We start from the raw sequence: 22,621 nt of genomic DNA on the forward strand, positions 1-22,621 counted from the left end.
ATTCATCTTCCTCTCTCCCCCCTCTTCTCTTCCTCACTCCCCCCCCCTTCTCTTCCTCTCTCCCCCCCCTTCTCTTCCTCTCTTCCCCCCCTTCTTTTCCACTCGTCCCCCCCTCCTTCTCTCCTCTTCTCCCCCCCCTTCTCTTCCTCTCTCCCCCCCTTCTCTTCCCTCTCCCCCCCTTCTCTTCCTCTCTCCCCCCCTTCTCTTCCTCTCCCCCCCCTTCTCTTCCTCTCCCCCCCTCTTCTCTTCCTCTCTCCCCCCCTCTTCTCTTCCTCTCTCCCCCCCCCTCTTCTCTTTCCTCTCTCCCCCCCCCCGTCTCTTCCTCTCTCCCCCCCCCTTCTCTTCCTCTCCCCCCCCCTTCTCTTCCTCTCTCCCCCCCTTCTTTTCCTCTCTCCCCCCCCCCTTCTTCCTCTCTCCCCCCCCTTCTCTTCCTCTCTCCCCCCCCTTCTCTTCCTCTCTCCCCCCCGTCTCTTCCTCTCCCCCCCCTCTTCTCTTCCTCTCTCCCCCCCTCTTCTCTTCCTCTCTCCCCCCCCCCTCTTCTCTTCCTCTCTCCCCCCCCTCTTCTCTTCCTCTCTCCCCCCCCTCTTCTCTTCCTCTCTCCCCCCCCCTTCTCTTCCTCTCTCCCCCCCTCTTCTCTTCTCCTCTCCCCCCCCCCTCTCTCTTCCTCCCCCCCCCCTCTTCTCTTCCTCCCCCCCCCCTCTTCTCTTCCTCTCCCCCCCCCTCTTCTCTTCCTCTCTCCCCCCCCTCTTCTCTTCCTCTCTCCCCCCCTCTTCTCTTCCTCTCTCCCCCCTCTTCTCTTCCTCTCTCCCCCCCTCTTCTCTTCCTCTCTCCCCCCCTCTTCTCTTCCTCTCTCCCCCCCCTTCTCTTCCTCTCTCCCCCCCTTCTCTTCCTCTCTCCCCCCCCCTTCTCTTCCTCTCTCCCCCCCCCTTCTCTTCCTCTCCCCCCCCCCCTTCTCTTCCTCTCCCCCCCCCCTTCTCTTCCTCTCCCCCCCCCCCCCCTTCTCTTCCTCTCTCCCCCCCCCCTTCTCTTCCTCTCTCCCCCCCTTCTCTTCCTCTCTCCCCCCCCTTCTCTTCCTCTCTCCCCCCCCTTCTCTTCCTCTCTCCCCCCCTCTTCTCTTCCTCTCTCCCCCCCTCTTCTCTTCCTCTCTCCCCCCCCTTCTCTTCCTCTCTCCCCCCCTTCTCTTCCTCTCTCCCCCCCCTTCTCTTCCTCTCTCCCCCCCCCTCTTCTCTTCCTCTCTCCCCCCTCTTCTCTTCCTCTCTCCCCCCCTCTTCTCTTCCTCTCTCCCCCCCTCTTCTCTTCTCTCTCCCCCCCCTTCTCTTCCTCTCTCCCCCCCCTTCTCTTCCTCTCTCCCCCCCCCTTCTCTTCCTCTCTCCCCCCCCTTCTCTTCCTCTCTCCCCCCCCCTTCTCTTCCTCTCTCCCCCCCCTTCTCTTCCTCTCTCCCCCCCCCTTCTCTTCCTCTCTCCCCCCCCTTCTCTTCCTCTCTCCCCCCCTTCTCTTCCTCTCTCCCCCCCTTCTCTTCCTCTCTCCCCCCCTTCTCTTCCTCTCCCCCCCCTCTTCTCTTCCTCTCTCCCCCCCTCTTCTCTTCCTCTCTCCCCCCCTCTTCTCTTCCTCTCTCCCCCCCCTCTTCTCTTCCTCTCCCCCCCCCTCTTCTCTTCCTCCCCCCCCCCCTCTTCTCTTCCTCCCCCCCCCTCTTCTCTTTCCTCCCCCCCCCCCCCCTCTCTCTCCTCTCTCCCCCCCCCCTCTTCTCTTCCTCTCTCCCCCCCTCTTCTCTTCCTCTCTCCCCCCCTCTCTTCTCTTCCTCTCTCCCCCCCTCTTCTCTTCCTCTCTCCCCCCCTCTTCTCTTCCTCTCTCCCCCCTCTTCTCTTCCTCTCTCCCCCCCTCTTCTCTTCCTCTCTCCCCCCTCTTCTCTTCCTCTCTCCCCCCCTCTTCTCTTCCTCTCTCCCCCCCTCTTCTCTTCCTCTCTCCCCCCCTCTTCTCTTCCTCTCTCCCCCCCTCTCTCTTCCTCTCTCCCCCCCTCTTCTCTCCTCTCTCCCCCCCTCTTCTCTTCCTCTCTCCCCCCCTCTTCTCTTCCTCTCTCCCCCCCTCTTCTCTTCCTCTCTCCCCCCTCTTCTCTTCCTCTCTCCCCCCCTCTTCTCTTCCTCTCTCCCCCCCCTTCTCTTCCTCTCTCCCCCCCCTTCTCTTCCTCTCTCCCCCCCTTCTCTTCCTCTCTCCCCCCCCTTCTCTTCCTCTCCCCCCCCCCCCTTCTCTTCCTCTCCCCCCCCCCCCCTTCTCTTCCTCTCCCCCCCCCCTTCTCTTCCTCTCCCCCCCCCCCCTTCTCTTCCTCTCCCCCCCCCCCCTTCTCTTCCTCTCCCCCCCCTTCTCTTCCTCTCCCCCCCCCCTTCTCTTCCTCTCCCCCCCCCCTTCTCTTCCTCTCCCCCCCCTTCTCTTCCTCTCCCCCCCCCTTCTCTTCCTCTCCCCCCCCCCTTCTCTTCCTCTCCCCCCCCCTTCTCTTCCTCTCCCCCCCCCTTCTCTTCCTCTCCCCCCCCCCCCCTTCTCTTCCTCTCCCCCCCCCCCTTCTCTTCCTCTCCCCCCCCTTTTCTCTTCCTCTCCCCCCCCTTTTCTCTTCCTCTCCCCCCCCCCTTCTCTTCCTCTCCACCCTGACGCCTTGTCCCTGCCCTCTCCCCCTCTACCTCATCTTCCCCTCCTCCTTCCTCCTCCCCCATTCCCTTCCTCCCTTCTCCCTCTTCCTCTCTCTCCGCCCCATCTCTCCCTGCTACCTATATACTGCGTAAGGTTGCTCTTCTTTTGTCGTCACATTTCCCTGTTGCAGTTCCGCAGAGATGGGAACGATTTGGAGAGATTGATGGTTTGGGTGAAGAAATATCCTAAAGCTTTCCCACTGTGGATTGGAAAATTTGTGGCGACTTTGGTCATCACTCACCCCGAATACGCCAAGGCTGTATTTGGGAGATCAGGTACAGTGTGGTGTGTAAGCTGACTTAGCGGGGATCGCTCTTATCATGTTGGCGTATGGCTCCGTCTGCTCGTCCGCGCTGCGGCTGCATTTACATGGGGCTTCTGATTACACATGTAGTTTAAAAACCGAAACAAAAACGCCTTTGTATATGCAAGCGATTACCGCCAGAGGTGAGGACGACGGTGAGACAGACAGATGCAGACACTCGGGTGCGCTGTTCACCTTTGATCCACCGGCCTTGTTGTGGGGTCCCCCAGACCTTACACATAGTCCTGCGGCTGCTGACACCAGGTCTGAACAGGAGCCGAGGAAGGGAACAGGCTGTAGTCAGGGCTGGTGGCACAATGGTCAGAACAATCAGCCTGGGGTGTTGTCACAGATGGCTCCAACTGCAGGGAGTGCAGGAAAAGGTCTGGAGAGGACGAGTAATGGGGCCCCCAATGGCCCCCTAGGAGGCTGGGCGGGATTGAGTGTGAGCACAGGCGACGGAAGAACGCTACCACAGTAGTGACTACCCGCAGGAGTAGATGAGTCGCGTTTCTGTCACCACAGCTTCTAGGTCTGAGGGGAGTAATCGGAAAGCATCTGTAAATGATCCCTTAAACCCCATTTTTGTATAATGGACAATGTCTGACCAAGAAAATGTGTCAGACGTTTTTTCCAAATCTGAAGTTTGGAGAACTGCTGGTATTGCTTTATTTTTAATTACTGTTGACAAGTTATTAATTTTCCTAATATTGTCTGTTACAAACCAACTGCAGCAGCCGATATAGCGCTACAGGGGGCTGCGGCGGCCGGTGTAGCGCTACAGGGGGCTGCGGGAGCCGATATAGCGCTACAGGGAGCTGCGGGAGCCGATATAGCGCTACAGGGGACTGCGGCGGCCGGTGTAGCGCTACAGGGGGCTGCGGGAGCCGGTGTAGCGCTACAGGGGACTGCGGCGGCCGGTGTAGCGCTACAGGGGGCTGCGGGAGCCGGTGTAGCGCTACAGGGGACTGCGGCGGCCGGTGTAGCGCTACAGGGGGCTGCGGGAGCTGATATAGCGCTACAGGGGGCTGCGGGAGCCGATATAGCGCTACAGGGGGCTGCGGCGGCCGGTGTAGCGCTACAGGGGGCTGCGGCGGCCGGTGTAGCGCTACAGGGGGCTGCGGCGGCCGGTGTAGCGCTACAGGGGGCTGCGGCGGCCGGTGTAGCGCTACAGGGGGCTGCGGCGGCCGGTGTAGCGCTACAGGGGGCTGCGGCGGCCGGTGTAGCGCTACAGGGGGCTGCGGCGGCCGGTGTAGCGCTACAGGGGGCTGCGGCGGCCGGTGTAGCGCTACAGGGGGCTGCGGCGGCCGGTGTAGCGCTACAGGGGGCTGCGGCGGCCGGTGTAGCGCTACAGGGGGCTGCGGCGGCCGGTGTAGCGCTACAGGGGACTGCGGCGGCCGGTGTAGCGCTACAGGGGACTGCGGCGGCCGGTGTAGCGCTACAGGGGACTGCGGCGGCCGGTGTAGCGCTACAGGGGACTGCGGCGGCCGGTGTAGCGCTACAGGGGACTGCGGCGGCCGGTGTAGCGCTACAGGGGACTGCGGCGGCCGGTGTAGCGCTACAGGGGACTGCGGCGGCCGGTGTAGCGCTACAGGGGACTGCGGCGGCCGGTGTAGCGCTACAGGGGACTGCGGCGGCCGGTGTAGCGCTACAGGGGACTGCGGCGGCCGGTGTAGCGCTACAGGGGACTGCGGCGGCCGGTGTAGCGCTACAGGGGACTGCGGCGGCCGGTGTAGCGCTACAGGGGACTGCGGCGGCCGGTGTAGCGCTACAGGGGACTGCGGCGGCCGGTGTAGCGCTACAGGGGACTGCGGCGGCCGGTGTAGCGGCACAAGTGATGGAAGCACCCTGGGTTGCTGTACAGGTGACTGAGTCACAGCCCAGATAGCAGTCCAGTACTGCACAGCCCGGATAGCGGCACGGGTGACTGAGCAGCAGGACAGTTGATTACGGCAGCTGGGTTAGCGGTACAGGTGACGGAAGCAGCCCAGATAGTGGTACAGGTGACTGAGGCAGCAGGACAGGTGATTACGGCAGTTGGGATAGCAGTACAGGTGAATGAAGTACTGGGAGCAGCGGCACAGGTGACTGGGGCAGCCCGGATAGCGGCACAGGTGACTCGGGCAGCCCGGATAGCGGCACAGGTGACTGGGGCAGCCCGGATAGCGGCACAGGTGATTAAGGCAGTTGGGATAGCAGTACAGGTGAATGAAGTAGTGGGAGCAGCGGTACAGGTGACTGAGGAAGGTGAGCTAGTGTTAAAGGTGACTGAGGCAGCCCGGATAGCCATACAGTTAGAGATTTTTTTTAACTAACACGCTGTGAGGAATTGCACCAGACAAATTTAGTCAAGAGCCAGGTTTTTTAATTTTATTATACAAAACGAAAAAAAATTAAACTCGGTGAAGTCCATCTACCGTGGCTGACCCCCCCAGCTTGGGCCCCATTTTCCCCCTCAGCCCCTGTGCAGTGGAAAGGTGCTTACTACAGCAGCCCAGGTAGCAGCATAGGTTAGTATAGTCATTCTTTTATTTTACTATAGGGGCATCATTACTTGCTAGGGGCATAAGTGACATTATTACTAAGTGGGAACTCTCTTACTGTGTTGGAGTCATTATATCCAGCACTTCATGTGTAGAGCACCATGGGTGGCATTATTATTATTATTATGTTGGGCACTATAGATGGGGAGATTGTGTCAAAAACATAGGGAAGGTGCTGGAAAAGCAAGGAGCCAAATATGTCTGTGTGTCATTCTGCAGAGACATGTTGTGGCCATGAGAAGTTGTCATGGCAGTCTGGGCCAGCTGGAGAATAAGAGTGTGTATGTATGTATATAATCTATATGTTATATATAATTTGGGGGTGGGGGGGGACAGGCACATTCTTTGCACTGGGGGCCCTCGGCACTCTGTGTCCATTCATGGCTTCAGCTGTTCATTCTGGGGCTCAGCATCCAGAACCCCAGTGATCAAAACTTTTATTATGTCCCTATGACATTTCAATAGTTTTTGGAAAGTGCAGTTACATTTTATATAAATCACTTTGAGACATCACAGATTGGAGTTCTGTAAAAGGCTGTCTGGACCCATCGCACACAGGGTCACTAACATAACCCTGGAGGTACTGTTGTATCTTGTCTCCACCAGAATAATGGGGGGAGACATGCTTTGGCAGTCCTGATTTGAAGGACATGTCCCCACACACATATGCCGCTGGAAGCGGGGCGGGCCCTGAAGCTGCGTCCGATACTGCTGGTAGAGTCACAGCGGTCAACCTCTGCAGCAGCCGCAGGGAGAACGGGGAGAGTAACAGTTTTGACAGCAGCAGCGCTGATGGGGAAGCACAGCAGGGCCCTCAACAGTGCGGTCTGGATGTGGACGGCATGGGACCATGTCAGAGAGGTCCTTGTCTTCCGCTGTCCCTATTAGCTAGTAGGGCCAGTGGCTTGTAGAAAAGGCGCTTGTCGTACCCCATGGATGCCCCCTGCATTGGACGCCGGTGAGGAAGCAGAGTGACTGCAGCGTGCGCTAGGAGCGGTGATCCCAGGGTGTCGCTGGGGTCTCAGCCACTGCACATATGAGCTGTCAGGAGCAGGGATAGGAGTCCAGTGTACCCTCAGGGCCAGCCCAGCTCGCTTCTAGCGGCATGTGTGTGTGGGTTCTGACTGGCCCCGCTTCCAGCGGCATATATGTGTGTGTGTGTGGGGACCGGGAGGATGAGGTAGGAGGTCCAGCTTAGGAAGGCACGTCTGCGGCAGCCAATCAGCCGCTGGGGGTGTGTCCTTCAACTCAGGACTGCCAAAGCATGTCTCCGCCCATTATTCTGGTGGAGACAAGATACAACAGTACCACCCTGGAGCTGACCCCCTACCACTAGAGGTAAGACCAGACCCAAGTACACAGCTCCATTCTAACCTCCCACATTTTATCAATTTGTAGAGCAGAAAGTATGAAAGTGAAATTACAGGAAATGTAAAAGAACTCCACCTTAATAAAGATGAGCTCCATGGGAGCAATATCCTGTGCTTCTTGTCCACCACTGACTAAGCTAGGAATACATGGTCCTTCATGGAACCCCAGAGGAAGAGATCAGTAAGAACTGTGGATCCACCGAGTCCAATGCAGCGGGGTAAGGGGACTCCGAGCACCCATACTCCAGTGGGGGGAGCCAGCTTGCTGAAAGACGTTAGATTGCACATTGGCTACTTGGGGATACTGTTCCAACATGTCAGGGTATACAGCTATCGGGTAGCTCCAATCATGACTGTTAACCATTTAAATGCTGTGGTCCAAGCTAGCTGCACGTCTAAACAGTTAGAGGGGGCAGTCCCTCCAGTGTTCCATCGGCCCCCAAGGAACTAATCACTAAGTGCCAATGGGCTAGCATGGCAGTCTGGAACCTTTTGAAGTCTTCCAGGGCGCCATACCCGAATGCCTTAATAGGCAATATTAAAAATAACTGAAGTATTGCACTAGATAGTACAAGCAATCAAGTGGCCACAAGTTCTGCCCCCTATGGAGACTAAATAAAAATATAGAAAAAGGTTTAATAACATCTTTAAAATAGTAAAAAAAATTAATAAAAAACTAAAAGAAAAACCTTACCCATTTGTTTCACAAGAACAAAGCAATAGGGAATCCTGATGTTTGATATAACTGTTTGTAAAGGATTACCCCCCATTGAAGATGATGTGTGTTCAAGGACCTTTGGGGAGGTTAAACTCCGCCCCAGGTGTCAAGAATCTGGGTGCTGGGCTGGTACCTTGTATAAGGGGTTTTGGGCTGCGCCTCACAGCAGAGAATATACAGCAGTTATGAGAGCCAACCAAAGAGAACTGCATTTAAAGTGGCGGTGACCATGGCAGCGGCCAGAATGCCAGGAGGAAGACCATTAAAGGGCTCTGATGACCTGGGCGCCAAAGAAGCGGCACCAGGTGGCGGACCAGCCAGATCACCAGGATGAACGACCCGCAGCGCATGGGAAGAGGAGTCTGACGGTGTGCTAGTGGTGTTGAAGTGAGACCGAACAGGCAGCATGTTAGTTGAGACCAAGCACCACAGAGAGGCCGATACCTGCTGAAGTGGATGCTCTGAGTGGACTGAAGTGGATGCTCTCTGGGACTGATAGGTGTAAATCCGTGGCCAGGGTGAGGGATTTGGATTTATTGGGGCACTTGAACTGTTAAATACTAGCATATGGATGATAGTTTGGCGCCATAGTTTTCTGTGAGGGTTTATAGTTATTAGGATAATGTATGCTATGATGCAACGTGTGTGATGTCATGTAGAATGTGGAGCAGCATATTTTATGTAGATACTTCTGTTACGTGGGAGCGAAGGTTATTGTGGGATATACATGGCATCAGCGACATCAGGCACCTCGTGTGAAAAGACACGGCTTCTATGGAGGGGGAAAGGTTGGGTTGCATATAAGGAAGTTCACTCTTAATGGTTTTACCGTGTGGTTTTGTGAGAGACCCTCATCCTGGTGACGTCTACAATGTTGGGTGTCCTGTGAGGAAAGGATGCAGCTCCTATGGAGTGTGAGGGGTCAATCAGGAGATGGCGATACAGGAATCAGGCAATGATTGGACAAGGCCTGTCAAGTATGAAAATGGAAATAAAAAGGGGTGGTTCTTAGGGGGTTAAAAGGGTACTGTTAACAAAATATAACTCGTCCTGCAATAACAAGCCTTCGTACAGCTATGTTGATGGACCAATGAAAAAGTTATGGCTCTTGGAAGGCAGGGACAAAAAATGAAAATGGTAAAATCGCTTAATTTAAGGGATTTGGGGTTCTTGCTTTTTGTTGCCATGTGACCGGGAACGGGGACTGCTTTTCTCTTATTGTTATAATGTATTCTTTATAGATTGGGAAAAGTAAGCCAACACTCTCTGTATTCCAGATCCTAAAACATCAACAGGTTACAGCTTCCTGGTGCCTTGGATCGGTAGGTCTTCCCCGACTCCTGACCTCGGTGCTCGTGTACATTGTGCTTACTGTCTGCTGTAAATTCCATGTGACTGATAAACAGCGACCAGAAGGACACAAGTGGCGATTAGTTTTCCTGATGTCTTTTCCCTGTGTCTAGGACATCATTGTCTCTGTAATCCCCCTCCCACCCAGAACATTCACTGCTGAGCTTGTAAGATCTGCAAACTGACCAGTAGCAGGAAAATATTTCCCCTCTATGAAATTGTAAAGAATTAGAATTGCTCCAAGTGTTTGTAAATGCATGGCATTTCAGGACTTTCCTGTAAAGAATTGCAATATCGAAGTGCATCTTGGAATTCTGCTGCTTGTCTGCTACATCTGGAGATTCCAATGAGTTGCAAACAGTTTGTGCGAACAAGATCGTATTTAACACGGCACAGGCCAGTGAAAGACAACACTGTGCAACACAGTTTTTGTAACAGATAAGCATGTAGGTGGCGTATAGTAACTTTAGTACGCCAAATTCAAATATGATGTCCGTTTTTTTCTGCCACGTACGGCTTTCCAGTTATGGGGAATAATGTAATCCAATTGCGGTTGTTCTTTATTTTTTGGAAATATGCCGATACAATTAATCCAGTAATTAACCTGTTTAATAAAAAGAATAAGAAAAGTGATTGTGCGACTATTTCACAGTGGCTGTACCACGCCGCGTGCTGACTGAACACTGTAAGGGTAGGTTTATGTAACATATAGGGGATGTTTCCACGTGGTGAAAACACTGCGGATCATCCACCAGTAAGTTGTCATTAATGAACTGTGTTTGTACAGGTCATTGGTTAGACTAAATAAAAGAATCAAAATCATTAAAAAAAAAAATATGTTTAGTATCGAAGCATCCATAAAAGTCTGATCTATCAAAGTAATGCATTATTTATCCCACATGGTGAACATCATCCAAAAAAAAAAATAAGAATGCCAGAAATGCACTTTTTTGGTAATTCGGTCTCCAAGAAAAAAATGCAATAAAAAGTGATCAGAAAGTCGTGTGTATTCCAAAATGGTACTAGCACAAATATCAGGATGTTCCGCAAGAAACGAGCCCTTGCACAACTATGTGGATAAAAAAAGAAAAAAGTTATTGCGCGCAGAAAATGGCGGCAGAAAATAATTTTAAAAGAATTAAATGTCTTTGATTAAAAAGCAGTACAGCAAAAAAAACCACAACATAAGTATTGTAATAATCGTACTGACCCATCGTATAAAGGTATCAGGTCATTTTTGTTGCAGTTTGTGGGCCATAGATGCACCGATAGATGGCGGACTTTCAGGTTTTTTTTTTCATTTTACTCCACTGAGAACTTCTTATAGTTTTTCTGTACATTATATGGTACATTAAATAGCACCATTGAAAAATACAACTCATCCTGCAAAAAAACAAGCCCTCATACAGCGCCGGCGATGGATAAATAAAGGAGTTACGCATTTTTAAAACAAATAAGTTAAATAACTTAAACCGAGACGCGCCGCTGTTATTCAGTGTTACCAGCGGAATCAGCAGGTTTTAATTTTACAGAAACATATCAATTACTTTCTGTTATGAAAATTAAAAAAAAAATGAGTTGCACAGTGTTATTGGGCACTCCAGCAGCTGATGGTTAGCAGCTTGTACACTGCAACGCTCCAGCAGCTCTAGATGCCTCTTCTGTCCTCAAACTGGAAACTTCGGGAAATCTCAGCCTCTAGCTTGGCATACTTCTACTAAAGAAAGTATGGAATTATTTTTTCTGCTTGTGCCTTCTAGTAAATACTTTCTGAGTTGGAACCTCCGTATAATGATCTCTCGTGTTTCCTCAGGGAAGGGGTTGTTGGTTCTGTCTGGGGACACCTGGTTCCAGCACCGCCGGCTTCTCACTCCGGGTTTTCATTATGATGTTTTGAAGCCATATGTCAAACTGATCTCTGATTCTACAAACGTCATGCTGGTGAGTAACACAATGTTACAGTAATCAGGGTTTGATCATGGCCTCTATACACTGTTAGCAGATCAGTCAATGCTTAAAGGGGTTGTCCAGTTGTAAATTAGTGATGGCCTATCATCCGGATTGGTCATCAATAATAGATTGGCAGGGTTCTGCCACCAGGGACTCCCACCAAACAACTGTTCTCTGGGCCAATGCACTTGTGCACTGAGCTGATTTCTGCAGGAAGGAGACTGCTCCATTCCCACCATTTGGTATTGCAATCCAAAGTCACATTGAAATTAACGGGATCTTTGTTTGTAATACCAAACCTGGCCACTGCAGTGTGAATGGAGCTGTCGGCTTTCTGCTGGAATCAACTCAATACAAAAGTATACTGGCCCAGAGAACAGCTGATTGGTGGGAGTCTTTGGTGACAGAACCCTGCCAATCTATTATTGATGACCAATCCTAAGGATAGGCCATGAGTAATTTACAACTGGACAACCCCTTTAAAGGGGTTGCCTGGAGAAGCAAAAAGCTATTCATTGTGGCCCAATTATCGCATCTTTCAACTAGCTGAGAGTGTTGCACCTTCAAACCAGAATTTATCACATTTTCTTTCGCAGTACAGCATAAGTCAGAACCAGGGAACTTGAGGAAACAACAACTAGAGATTTACTGAACATTTGGCAACAAGCTACAGCCAGTCCCAATGCTTGTAAATCCTCAGTATCTCCAGTGTGTGCATCTCTCACAAGCCCACGGAGCTTTTCTGTCTATCTGCCAGCACCTTAAACTGAGTGACTGACTTACTTTTGGTGATCTGAGCTTCTCTCTTGTGCTTTCACTAGCCTATTGTTAGCCGTTTAGTTGTTCACGACCCTCTGCGACCCTAAGGGCTCCCTCCCTCCATGTTTTTTGGTATTGCTTCTTTCAGTGATGAGATATCCATGCCAGTATCCGCTGTAACCATATCAGCCATCGTGTTCGTTGGTGGCCAGGTCTTCTTTTGCCACTGATCTGTCCAAGCATTATAGATTTTTCTAGCAACTCTGCTTGCATTACATGGCCAAAATACGTGGGCCTGAGCCCGGCCATCTTGTCCTCCGTGGGCCTGAGCCCGGCCATCTTGTCCTCCGTGGGCCTGAGCCCGGCCATCTTGTCCTCCGTGGGCCTGAGCCCGGCCATCTTGTCCTCCGTGGGCCTGAGCCCGGCCATCTTGTCCTCCTGTGATATATCAGGTCTTATATGATTCAGGACATAAATACCCAGCAGCTCCAATGCATCAATCATCCTCCTATCAGCTTCCCTCGCAGTCCAGCTTTCACATCCATACATGGCTCTGGGGAAAACGATGGTTTGCACTATCCTCTGTTTAGTTGCTATGCCAATATCCTATCTTTTCCAGTTTTTGCACGTTTAGCATCGCCTTTTGCCCCAGTGCTATCCTACGTTTTATCTCTGGCGTAGATTCTCCTGCCTGGTCAATTTTTGAGTCAAGGAAGATGAAGTCTTGCATGCATTCTATGGCCTCTTTGTTGATTTTGATTCGAATTTGCCATTTTTGCAGTTGTTAGAATCTTAGGCTTCTTTAGATTCAGGTAGAGGCCCATTTTTTGACTTTCATTGTTAATCTTCCATATTAGCTGCTTCAGACTTCTGTTTCTGCAATCAGAGTTGTGCCATCGGTATAACGGAGATTGTTGATGTTCCTTCCACCTATTTTCACCCCGATTTTCCAATTCGTCTACGTTCATTTTCCGCATGCGTATAGGTTAAACAAGAAGGGTTAGTAGATACAGCCCTGTCGGACACCTTTGCCAAACCCAAACTAATCTGTGCCCCCATACTGTGTTCTCACCTTGGCTTTTTGATTGGTGTAAAGTGATTTTATCAGCTTGAGCAGATGTGCCAATATGCCCAGCTCTTGTAGGGGGCGCCATAGCTTGTCATGGTCAATGCAGTCAAAGGCCTTGATGTAGTCAATGAAGCACATGTAGATATTCTTTTGGTATTCTCAAGCTTTTTCTATGGTCCATCACAGGTTTGCAATATGGTCGTGGGTGCCGCATCCTCTCTGGAATCCTGCCTGCGCATCAGGTAGTGCCACTTCGACTACTAATCTCAGTATTCCCTGTATAACTTTGAGAAGGATCTTGCTTGCATGCAGAATGAGGGCTATTGTTTGGTAGTTGAAGCAATTCTGGGAGTCGCCTTTCTTTGGTAGAGGGATGAAAACAGATTTTTTTCCAGTCCTATGGCCACTGCCTGGCACAACGCTGTGATGGTTTTCACTTAGATCTGTCGGTATGTTATCTATGCTGGGTGCTTTATTTTTGGCTAGTTGTTTTATTGCCATAGCCACTTCTGACTCCATAATGGAGGCTCCAAGTCCACAGGCTTCACCTTATTCAATGGTCCAGGTATGTGGCTGCAGGCATATAGTTCCTCTGAGTATTCCCTCCACCTATTCTTGATTCTCTGTTGGTCATTCAGTCTGATTTTTGCCTTTGATTGTGCCATTGTGTGCCATGAATGATCAAGGCCATCTTGACCTGTACGACTAGGCCTCGGATATGGTCGTTCATGGCTTCTGCTTAGAGTTGTTTGCAACACTTACTCCAGTCCACTTCCCTGTCAGCTATTCTGAGGGTTTGCTTGGACAACCAATAGCATAGTTTTTCCTGCTTCTTATAGGTAAAATCCTTACTAGCCTGTATCCCTTCACAATGGCGCTTGTACCTTATCCAGGCCTTGGCAATAACTTTGGGGTGAATCCAGGCCTACTTTACTCCTCCTGGACTTCACACACAAAGGCTTAAGCTCCTCAACCGAAGGCTCCTCAGTGTGTGGCAATGGATCTTTAAATGTGATGTTGATCTTTCTATAGTCCACACAAAATTGGATGTTGCCATATTTCTTTTTTACCAGGACTAGAGGTGCGCCCTATGAGCTATGACTTTGCATGATCACTTTGGCTTCTTTCATCTCCTGGAGCATCTTTTTGACTGGCTGATACGTGGCTGGTGGAATTGGTCGGTATCCCTCCTTGATTGGGGAATGAGAGCCAGTTGGGATGGTATGCTCTATGCCACATACTCTTCCAAAATCCATTGGTTTGTTTGCTGAAGGCCTGATGGAAGTCTTAATTTGCTTGGAAGGTATAGTTACATAACTTACATGCATGTCAGACCACCATGGGTTAGCTGAAGGTGTACTACCGTCTTTCTGCAGCCTTTTTTTATCTGTTGGGCGTCGACCAGGGTTGGGTTCAATATGTCCTGGATTGTGATAATAGTTGTGCTACAGAGTAGTACTTCTTCAGCTCCACTTGTTTGTCACCAGTATTCAGCAAACAAATTAGAATTTTCCTGCAGAGATTGTTACTAGGCTCCTTGCAGACATGACCAGAGGGTGTTCATCAAGGAGTATAGGCTCTACCAGGACTTGGTAATTTTGGCCTTGGATTCCCAGTCAGTTTCAGCACCATAGTATGGCTTCAGTACCATGTTGTTAGACAACTGGTCTCGCATAACGGGTACGAGACAGCAAATCTGTCCTCTGGTATTAGTGAATCGCAGCTGCGCCAACAACACCTTGATAGTCCATTACAAGACTCTCTTCTGAGCTTGGAAAGCTAAAGGCATGAATTTGTGGAGAGTTTCCAACATCTCATCATAACAGTTGCAGAGGGCATTCATCCCTTGAATCTGAAAAAGGGCATTTCTTTCTTGAACATCTACGACTAGTGCATGAATAGTAGACTCCCAGTACTCTACCAGGTGTATGGACTGTCCATTGGTGTCTATTACATCCAGTCTTTGATTTGCAGGATGTACTAGAAGATTAAGATCCCAATGTCTCTCAAAAGGAAGTCTTCATTATAATGGTGACCTGTGACCCTGTATCCAGTAAGGCAGTAAAGTTGATACGGATGGTGACTTCCAGACAAGTTCCAACATATTTGGACAGCCACTTGGGATTTTAGGACCTACAATTCTTCCATTCGAGAGGTGGTCCTCTGCCTTGATGGATGCTTTTTTGGTTTCCAGCATCGGCATTTCACATGTCCTTTTTGGTAGCAGTATGTGCAGATAGGCTTCCTTGTCTGTGAAATGGGTCTGTGAATTTTCTCTTTGGTGGAGGGTGATATTTCCAGCTAGGGTAATTCATATGTTGGTTTCCTGCCTGGAATGTATCTGCCGACTGTTGTGGATGGCTTTCTAGGTATTTTATCTTCTGGCAAATATTGGCTAGTCTGCAAGCTAATTCTTCCATCTGCTTCTACAGTTTAGTGATACCATCTGAAGATGAAGCCTGTGTCTGGCCAGCTTTAGCAGCAGAGATGTTCTTGTGCATAGATGGAGGGGATTGGAGTTGGACATCCCGATGCCATTAGGGGAGGATTCTTTAAGCTTTTTAGCAACTGGCCAGAACTCTTTCCCTGGATAGCTGAGTTCAGAAGGGAGGCCTCAGGGTGACGGTGGATAACATCTTCAGCTGTACAAGGTTTTGGTTGCAGTTTCTTCAATTAATTGTTCTCAAAATTGTGCTCCCTCTGTTTCTCGCTGGTCCACTTGGACGATTGCCCCGAGAGCCTCTTGCAGAGATAAGGCGTAGACTCATTAACTCTGTTTCTTGCTAAAGAATTGCATCTTCAGCTCTGAGGTGATCCAGTGATCAAATATATCCTGCATCCGCTCGAGGATCCGGTCCACTGTCCTTTTCTGGACTCTGGAGGACTTACCATCTCTTAAGGCAGCGCCTGCTAATTGGCCAATCAGGATCTCTACCTTCTGTTGCTATGGGATACAGGCGGAACACAGCCGTCATTTTGTCCCAAAATTTCTTAAAGTGTGAGCTTCTCTGCTGTAGTGTGACGACCATGGAGCCCCCAGGTAAGAGTGAAAGGCATGACTGGGGCTGTAACGGGGGGCTGCTCAGTATCGCTAGTATCGCACATGGCTGACTTGCAGGTGTCACTTCTCTTCACTTATATATGAACGGTCTCCACTCTCACTGATATCACAGATTCTCTACGATCTCCTGCAGTAATGGTAAGCGGAAATGTCAGGCAGCAGCGTTGACAACAATGCTGAATGCTGCCTCTCCCAAGATGGATGCGCCCAGGAGTTACTTCCTGTGGGTACTGATGAAATCTTCCTCCTCACAGAAGCAAGCACCTGGAAACTTAGTTCCCCTGCTGGGCGGGACTGGGCCTTAAAACGATCCGTTTGGTAAAGCGCGAGATCTCCAGAGTGCGACAACATGTGCAGTTGCTACAGCTCCACCGCTACAAGATGGAGAAGCAGTCGCTCTAGAGAGCAGGCTGAATCGTGTCAAAACACATCACAATGTCTCCTTCATGCTGGCAGCATTAACCCTTTGTGGGCTGCGATAGTTCTCTACAGCAGTTTCACAAAGTCTCCTAAAATGGTTCATCAACCCCTTCTGGGCTTTAGGAGCACGGGTGGGTCAGGTTGAAGGGCCGGCTTCGTCGCGGCAGGGTCAGGTTGAAGGGTCGGCTCTGTCGCGGCCACGTCGGGTTGGAGGGTTGGCTCTGTCGCGGCCGCGTCGGCTTGGAGGGTTGGCTCTGTCGCGGCCGCGTCGGCTTGGAGGGTTGGCTCTGTCGCGGCCGCGTCGGCTTGGAGGGTTGGCTCTGTCGCGGCCGCGTCGGCTTGGAGGGCCGGCTCTGTCGCGGCCGCGTCGGCTTGGAGGGCCGGCTCTGTCGCGGCCGCGTCGGCTTGGAGGGCCGGCTCTGTCGCGGCCGCGTCGGCTTGGAGGGCCGGCTCTGTCGCGGCCGCGTCGGCTTGGAGGGCCGGTTCTGTCGCGGCCGCGTCGGCTTGGAGGGCCGGCTCTGTCGCGGCCGCGTCGGCTTGGAGGGCCGGCTCTGTCGCGGCCGCGTCGGCTTGGAGGGCCGGCTCTGTCGCGGCCGCGTCGGCTTGGAGGGCCGGCTCTGTCGCGGCCGCGTCGGCTTGGAGGGCCGGCTCTGTCGCGGCCGCGTCGGCTTGGAGGGCCGGCTCTGTCGCGGCCGCGTCGGCTTGGAGGGCCGGCTCTGTCGCGGCCGCGTCGGCTTGGAGGGCCGGCTCTGTCGCGGCCGCGTCGGCTTGGAGGGCCGGCTCTGTCGCGCCCGCGTCGGCTTGGAGGGTCGGCTCTGTCGCGCCCGCGTCGGCTTGGAGGGTCGGCTCTGTCGCGCCCGCGTCGGCTTGGAGGGTCGGCACAGAAAAATGGTCTGTGACTTTGGGAGGTCCCCAGTGCCCTCATACTTTGTTGTTCTAAATTTTCATTGGAAGTTAATCGGAACTGATATCTTTTTCTCTCATATATGCCTCCGCCGCCCCGTGATTACAGCGCTGCCGTCGGCGCATCCCCCCGAGTCTCTCCCTTAGCCTTCAGCTTTCCTGTGCAGTAATAATGTAGAAGTGTCTGATGGCCTCTAGACGGGAGTTGGGAACCCAGTGAATTTCCAGTAGGGCAGAGCAGCACGTTTTCAGCATTCCTCCGCCTTCCATCACAGAATAAATCCTAAGGCCATTTTCACACTGTCATTTTTTTGCTGCTTATTACATGCATTTTTTTGCGCACGAAATACGCAGCACTAAACCTCCCTTTATTTCAATGGGGCCTCTCTCACTACTTTTTGTGCAGTGTATATAATGCGTGCAAAACTGCACAGTGCCTGTTCTATTTTCGGTGTTGTAGCACGTATTTCACGCATTACATCACCCATTGAAATTAATCGGTTATGTAAAAAACAGCAAATGCATAGTTGTGCATGTAATACTGCATTTTACTTCGTTTTAACGCAGGTTACTATGTCACCGGGAAGAGGAGAAAAAAAGTTGTGACATCATCAACTTGCCTGTGTTGTTACTGCAAAAAAGTATGCAGTAAACATGTAGGCAAACGCACATAAAAGTGCAGTAAAACGATACGGCTGCAGAATCTCTGTTGGGGAATCTGTTAATTCATGCTGTAAATTCGTGACGGTCATAGACCGCAAAAAACAAAGCCAGAGAGCATCTCTAAAACAACGTGAAACAAGTGTGCGACAGCGTGGTACCTGCGCCAGGAACTGGAAGGTTCTGCTGGAGGGGCAGGAATATCTATTCGGGGGTCTTCTTGCTGTGTTTGACACTTGTGACAACTACCTGCAGGACAAGTGGGACCCGCTGTGTGACAACGAGTCTGTGGAGCTCTTCCACTACGTCAGTCTGATGACCCTGGACAGCATCATGAAGTGCGCCTTCAGCTACCACAGCAACTGCCAGACGGACAGGTAAGACCCCCCTTAAGGCAAAGCGGAGGCTCTAGGCAGGTTCCCTCCTTGCTGGCTTCTCCCCACCTGCCGGCACTAACAGCACTCTCCTTGCCGCCCAAGTCTAGGCCATCTAGGTGGGATAAGTCCACAGCCCATTTCAGAATAAAACCTGTACTCTGGATTTCGGACAGCATAGACTGGGTGACCGTTCTTTTTAAGTTCCTTTTTCAATAAGAAGGTTGCACACTTTTCTCCATAAGTGTGTAGATGGCGGAAAAGTCCCCACTCAGTGTAGACCACCAACATCCTGAGAACAGACCCCACAACCTCTTAGTTAAAGGTTAGGAACACCTTTGGGAACACATTTTTTTCACTTGTATTTTGGGCTAAATCATTTTCATAATAGGGTTTAATGAAAAATGTACACACTTTGTTTTCTGAAGCTTCTACATATCACTGTACGTAGAAACTGCCGACTAGGCCTCAGTAGAAGACCCATCTGTGAGGCTGGACTGACAGCTCAGTTTTCAGCCCATATCTCTCCTTTCCTGCATTATGTATTAGCTTGCAGGAGAGGAGAGAGCAGAGGGTAGGTAAGTGTGCAGGCGCAGATACCCAGCAGATCGGCCCACTGATAATCGCTCCTGTGATTTTACACAGCAGCAATCATCTGACTGAATGGAGGCGGAGAAGTCGGGGATCGTTCCGTCCGCTCGCCTCTATTCACAGTAAGCAGGCCGTTGGCCATAAGTGATTCCGCCTGTTTACACGGAACGATCCATCATTTATTATTCGGCGTGCAGAAACTGAACGATAAACAAGAAGTGAATTCGCGTTCGCCGTTTGGTCGGGCAGCATCTACACTGAGCAATAATCGTTCAGATTCTTGTTGGATCGCGGGACATGTAAAAGGGCCTTAAGCCATCAGTCCAGCTTCACTACTGCAACTTTCACACTGGCACTATTTTTGCACATAATAGGTACGTGAAAAAATCTCATCTAAAAGAACCCATGGTTTCCTATATTTTGGTGCATGATTTTCTCGGCGCGTCAAAATATAAAGCAATAGGGGCAGTTTTTTTACAACGAGATTTTCGCTTCAAAAGATAGGACATGTCCTATCTTTTGAGAGCGCAGTGTCGGCGGCTCCCATAGACTCCTTTGACGGCAGCAAAGGGAGGGGGAGCCGCACACACGCTAGTAGCAGCCGTGATGCACTCGCAGCTGCTATTAGTTCACGCAATTTAATGCTCAGATAGCCGCACTGTTTAAGGTCGGCTATCTGAGCACTCAAACATCAGTCGTGTGAAAGAGCCCTTAGACTGCAGTGTCTGTACACGGTAATTAGCAGAAGCTGCAGGAGGCAAATACTGCAAAATTTGTGATTAAACCATGTTACAAAATTGATTGAAATTAAGTGAAAAAAATTGCCCCCAAAGGTGTCCAGAGCCTTAATTCAGTGGAGCAGCAGAAACTGTGGCTAATAAGTCCTGAAAGACAAAGTGCTCAATGTATTTGTTACCTGCCTAACTCTGTTTGCATGTTCAGTGATAACTCCTATATCCGGGCCGTATATGACCTCGCCAGTCTAACACAACGAAGGATTCGAACCTTCCCATATCACAGTGACCTTATTTGGCACCTAAGCCCTCATGGACACCGTTTTCGCAGAGCATGCCAGATAGCGCACCTTCACACTGGTAAGCATTAGTCTGGGTGGGGAAAGGATGTCCATCATGTGGGGTGATGTTATCTGCACTGTAGGGTCCAGGGTGGTACAGTAGCTGGACAGTAACGTTTACCGTAGACTAACTGTTCCTCTCGGTTCCTGCGTCTTTGTTCTATTGACTCTCCCACCATCCAAATTCTCATCAATTTTAAGATTGCATTATCACACAGATGGGCGCTGAGAGCAGATATTCAGCAGTTGTCCATCTTTTTTCTTTTATGTGCCTTTATTAGTGCAACAAAGTTAGACCATGCATTGTCTTTAACTTTGAAGCCCAGATTTGACAAACAGAGGTTGCAAAAATAACAATGTCAGAACAGTTGGGTCATCTCCATCTGCAGAGAATGACAGTGGTCAAGTGTGCGAAGAAGGACCCATGGAAATCCCAAGATCCTCAAACAAGGCCTCCTCCCGACACATGAGCGGAAGAGTCCGTCTGGTATCTACACCAAACATCAATATGTCACCTACGAGAACCAAACAGAAGGAAGAAAAGAAATACAACCCGTCATGAAAAAACTACAAGCCCTCAGACAACCACAGCGTCAATAGGGGGCTTAAGAAAAGCCATACATCAAATTCACTAATAGCATGTCTGCCTGTACAAACCTGTTTACATAGAGCCATTAGTAAAAGCATGAACGATCAGTGCATAGAAGTATGTGAACCTTCCTACACGTCCCACTGCGTTCACATGTCAGATTGGTTTAGCATGGTACGCTGGATGGGTGACGCAATCTATTCTACTAAATAATAACGGCTTCTGTTCAGAATCGATCTAATCACCCAGAATGATATAACAAACCCAAAAATAAATGTCCAAGACTGTATGGATTATCATTAAAAACTGGTTTATGGTCAATCAGATATATGATAAAAGCATTTAAAACAGAACATGAAGGAAATGCAGCACCCGGCTCATGTTACCCTAAAATCGGTACAAGCTCAACGTCATCCATGTAATAAAGTGTTAAGGACCATTTACACCAGCCGATGATCGCTAAAAAAAACGCTCATCGGCGATCGTTTCAGCGATAATCGTTGCGTTTAAATGAGCAGCCATCGTGTGCTTTTCGGGCACTGCTGGCTGATTGTTAAATTCAGTCCAACCTAAAAATCATCTTTCACTTTTATCAGACGTTCTCCACGGGGAGTGCTGATATCATTGTTTTCCTCTGGAGAAGAAAGGATCTGAGCACAGATAATAGCCTCGGGCTGTTAACTGCGTTCAGCAAAGGCTTCAATTGCACATTTAATTGGTACTTAAGTAGCTGAGTAGCTACTTAATAGTTTATGCAAAATGATCACTCGAAGCTGTCACTCACACTGTCTTTGAGCGATCATCTGCTGGTGTAAATGGGCCTTTACTGTGTAACCGAGGGTCTAGAAATCCAGGGGGTAATGACTGTATTACTATGTCTGGTATAAACAGCACTCTGTCTCACTAACTTATCCCAGACCCATCTGGTTGTTGTGTGATAGGTCCATGTGATCAGTCAATCACACAGATGTCAGCATGAGAGGGAGGGGGACAAGTCACTGTGTCCATCAACCAGCTTCATTAAAAGAAAGACATCAGCAAAGTGCATTAGAGATCAAAAGCATGCGATGATGTCATCAGACCCCACGATTGCATGGATAGATGCAAGCAGGGGAGGGAGGGCTGCCCACAAAACCATCCCAATACAAATCATCATGCCTACAACATCCCAGGCCATCGGCAGAACACATTAGAAAAACAGAAACAATGGGAATTTATATTCAAAATCCCTGTTCTACACTTATATTAGACATTTCATGAATATGCACACCAAAAATACACTACAGAGATGAACATTAGAGATGAGCGAACGTACTCGTTTCGAGTAATTACTCGATCGAGCACCGCCATTTTCGAGTACTTCAGTACTCGGGTGAAAAGATTCAGGGGGCGCCGGGGGGTGGGGGGAGGCGTGGCGGCGCGGGGAGTAGCAGTGGGGAACAGGGGGGAGCCCTCTCCCCCCCCCCCCCCCCCCACTCCCTGCTGCAACCCCCCACTCACCCACGGCGCTCCCCGAATTTTTTCACCCGAGTACAGAAGTACTCGAAAATCGCGGTATTCGGGTGAAAAAGAGGCGTGGCAGAGCACGTTCGCTCATCTCTAATGAACATACATGTTAAATATTGATATTATTCTGCCACATCAATGTAAAAGCCATATAATGCATAAAAGCACACAACAAAAGAGCGCCATTATGTAAAACAAAAATCGTGAAATATAAATAATATAATGCAACCCCTTCTCATGAAAGAGAGAAAAAAACTAAATACAAAAAAACACATTAAAAATTTTTTTTTTAAAATCTAAGTTTTCAAAATGTCATTAGGTCCCAGTTTCCACTAACATAATGTCACTATAGACTTAAAGGATGTATCTGGTGTGGCTCTAAAAAGATAAAAAACTTCAGATAATGCCAGAAACCAATACATGTGTACTCCAATAGACAACAGTCCATGCAGTTAAAAACAATTAAAACTTGAAAACACATCTGTGGGTTTGGAACACAAAGATGCATCTATAGCAACGCATTATAGAAACGGAGCAAAGCTCAATGACTCAGCCCCTTGGAAGTGACTATCATGGGTAAAAATCCATTTAGCGGTGCCTTTTTGCACTCTCCTCCTCTGTTTCCCACATAGATTTGATCAATGCCCTTTTTATCCTAAACCGTTTGCTCTTACATTTGCAGCGTCCGAGGAGCAGACCC

The 22,621-nt window shown here is 50.1% G+C and overlaps 1 protein-coding gene across 1 annotated transcript in view; it reads left to right on the forward strand.

Moving 5' to 3' along the window:
* The first annotated feature begins 2,812 nt into the window (after positions 1-2,812).
* The window catches only part of LOC136572299 (cytochrome P450 4B1-like), a 50,347-nt gene continuing 30,538 nt past the window's right edge, over positions 2,813-22,621 (forward strand). Inside the window, exons 1-5 of the mRNA XM_066572763.1 lie at positions 2,813-2,954; positions 8,892-8,936; positions 10,778-10,905; positions 18,042-18,163; positions 19,694-19,845. Coding sequence (XP_066428860.1) covers positions 2,843-2,954; positions 8,892-8,936; positions 10,778-10,905; positions 18,042-18,163; positions 19,694-19,845 — 559 coding nt within the window. The 5' untranslated portion in view covers positions 2,813-2,842. The remainder of the gene's footprint in view (positions 2,955-8,891; positions 8,937-10,777; positions 10,906-18,041; positions 18,164-19,693; positions 19,846-22,621) is intronic.

This window comes from Eleutherodactylus coqui, chromosome 7, assembly GCF_035609145.1.
Source record: "Eleutherodactylus coqui strain aEleCoq1 chromosome 7, aEleCoq1.hap1, whole genome shotgun sequence".
In the NCBI taxonomy this organism is placed as follows: Eukaryota; Metazoa; Chordata; class Amphibia; order Anura; family Eleutherodactylidae; genus Eleutherodactylus; species Eleutherodactylus coqui.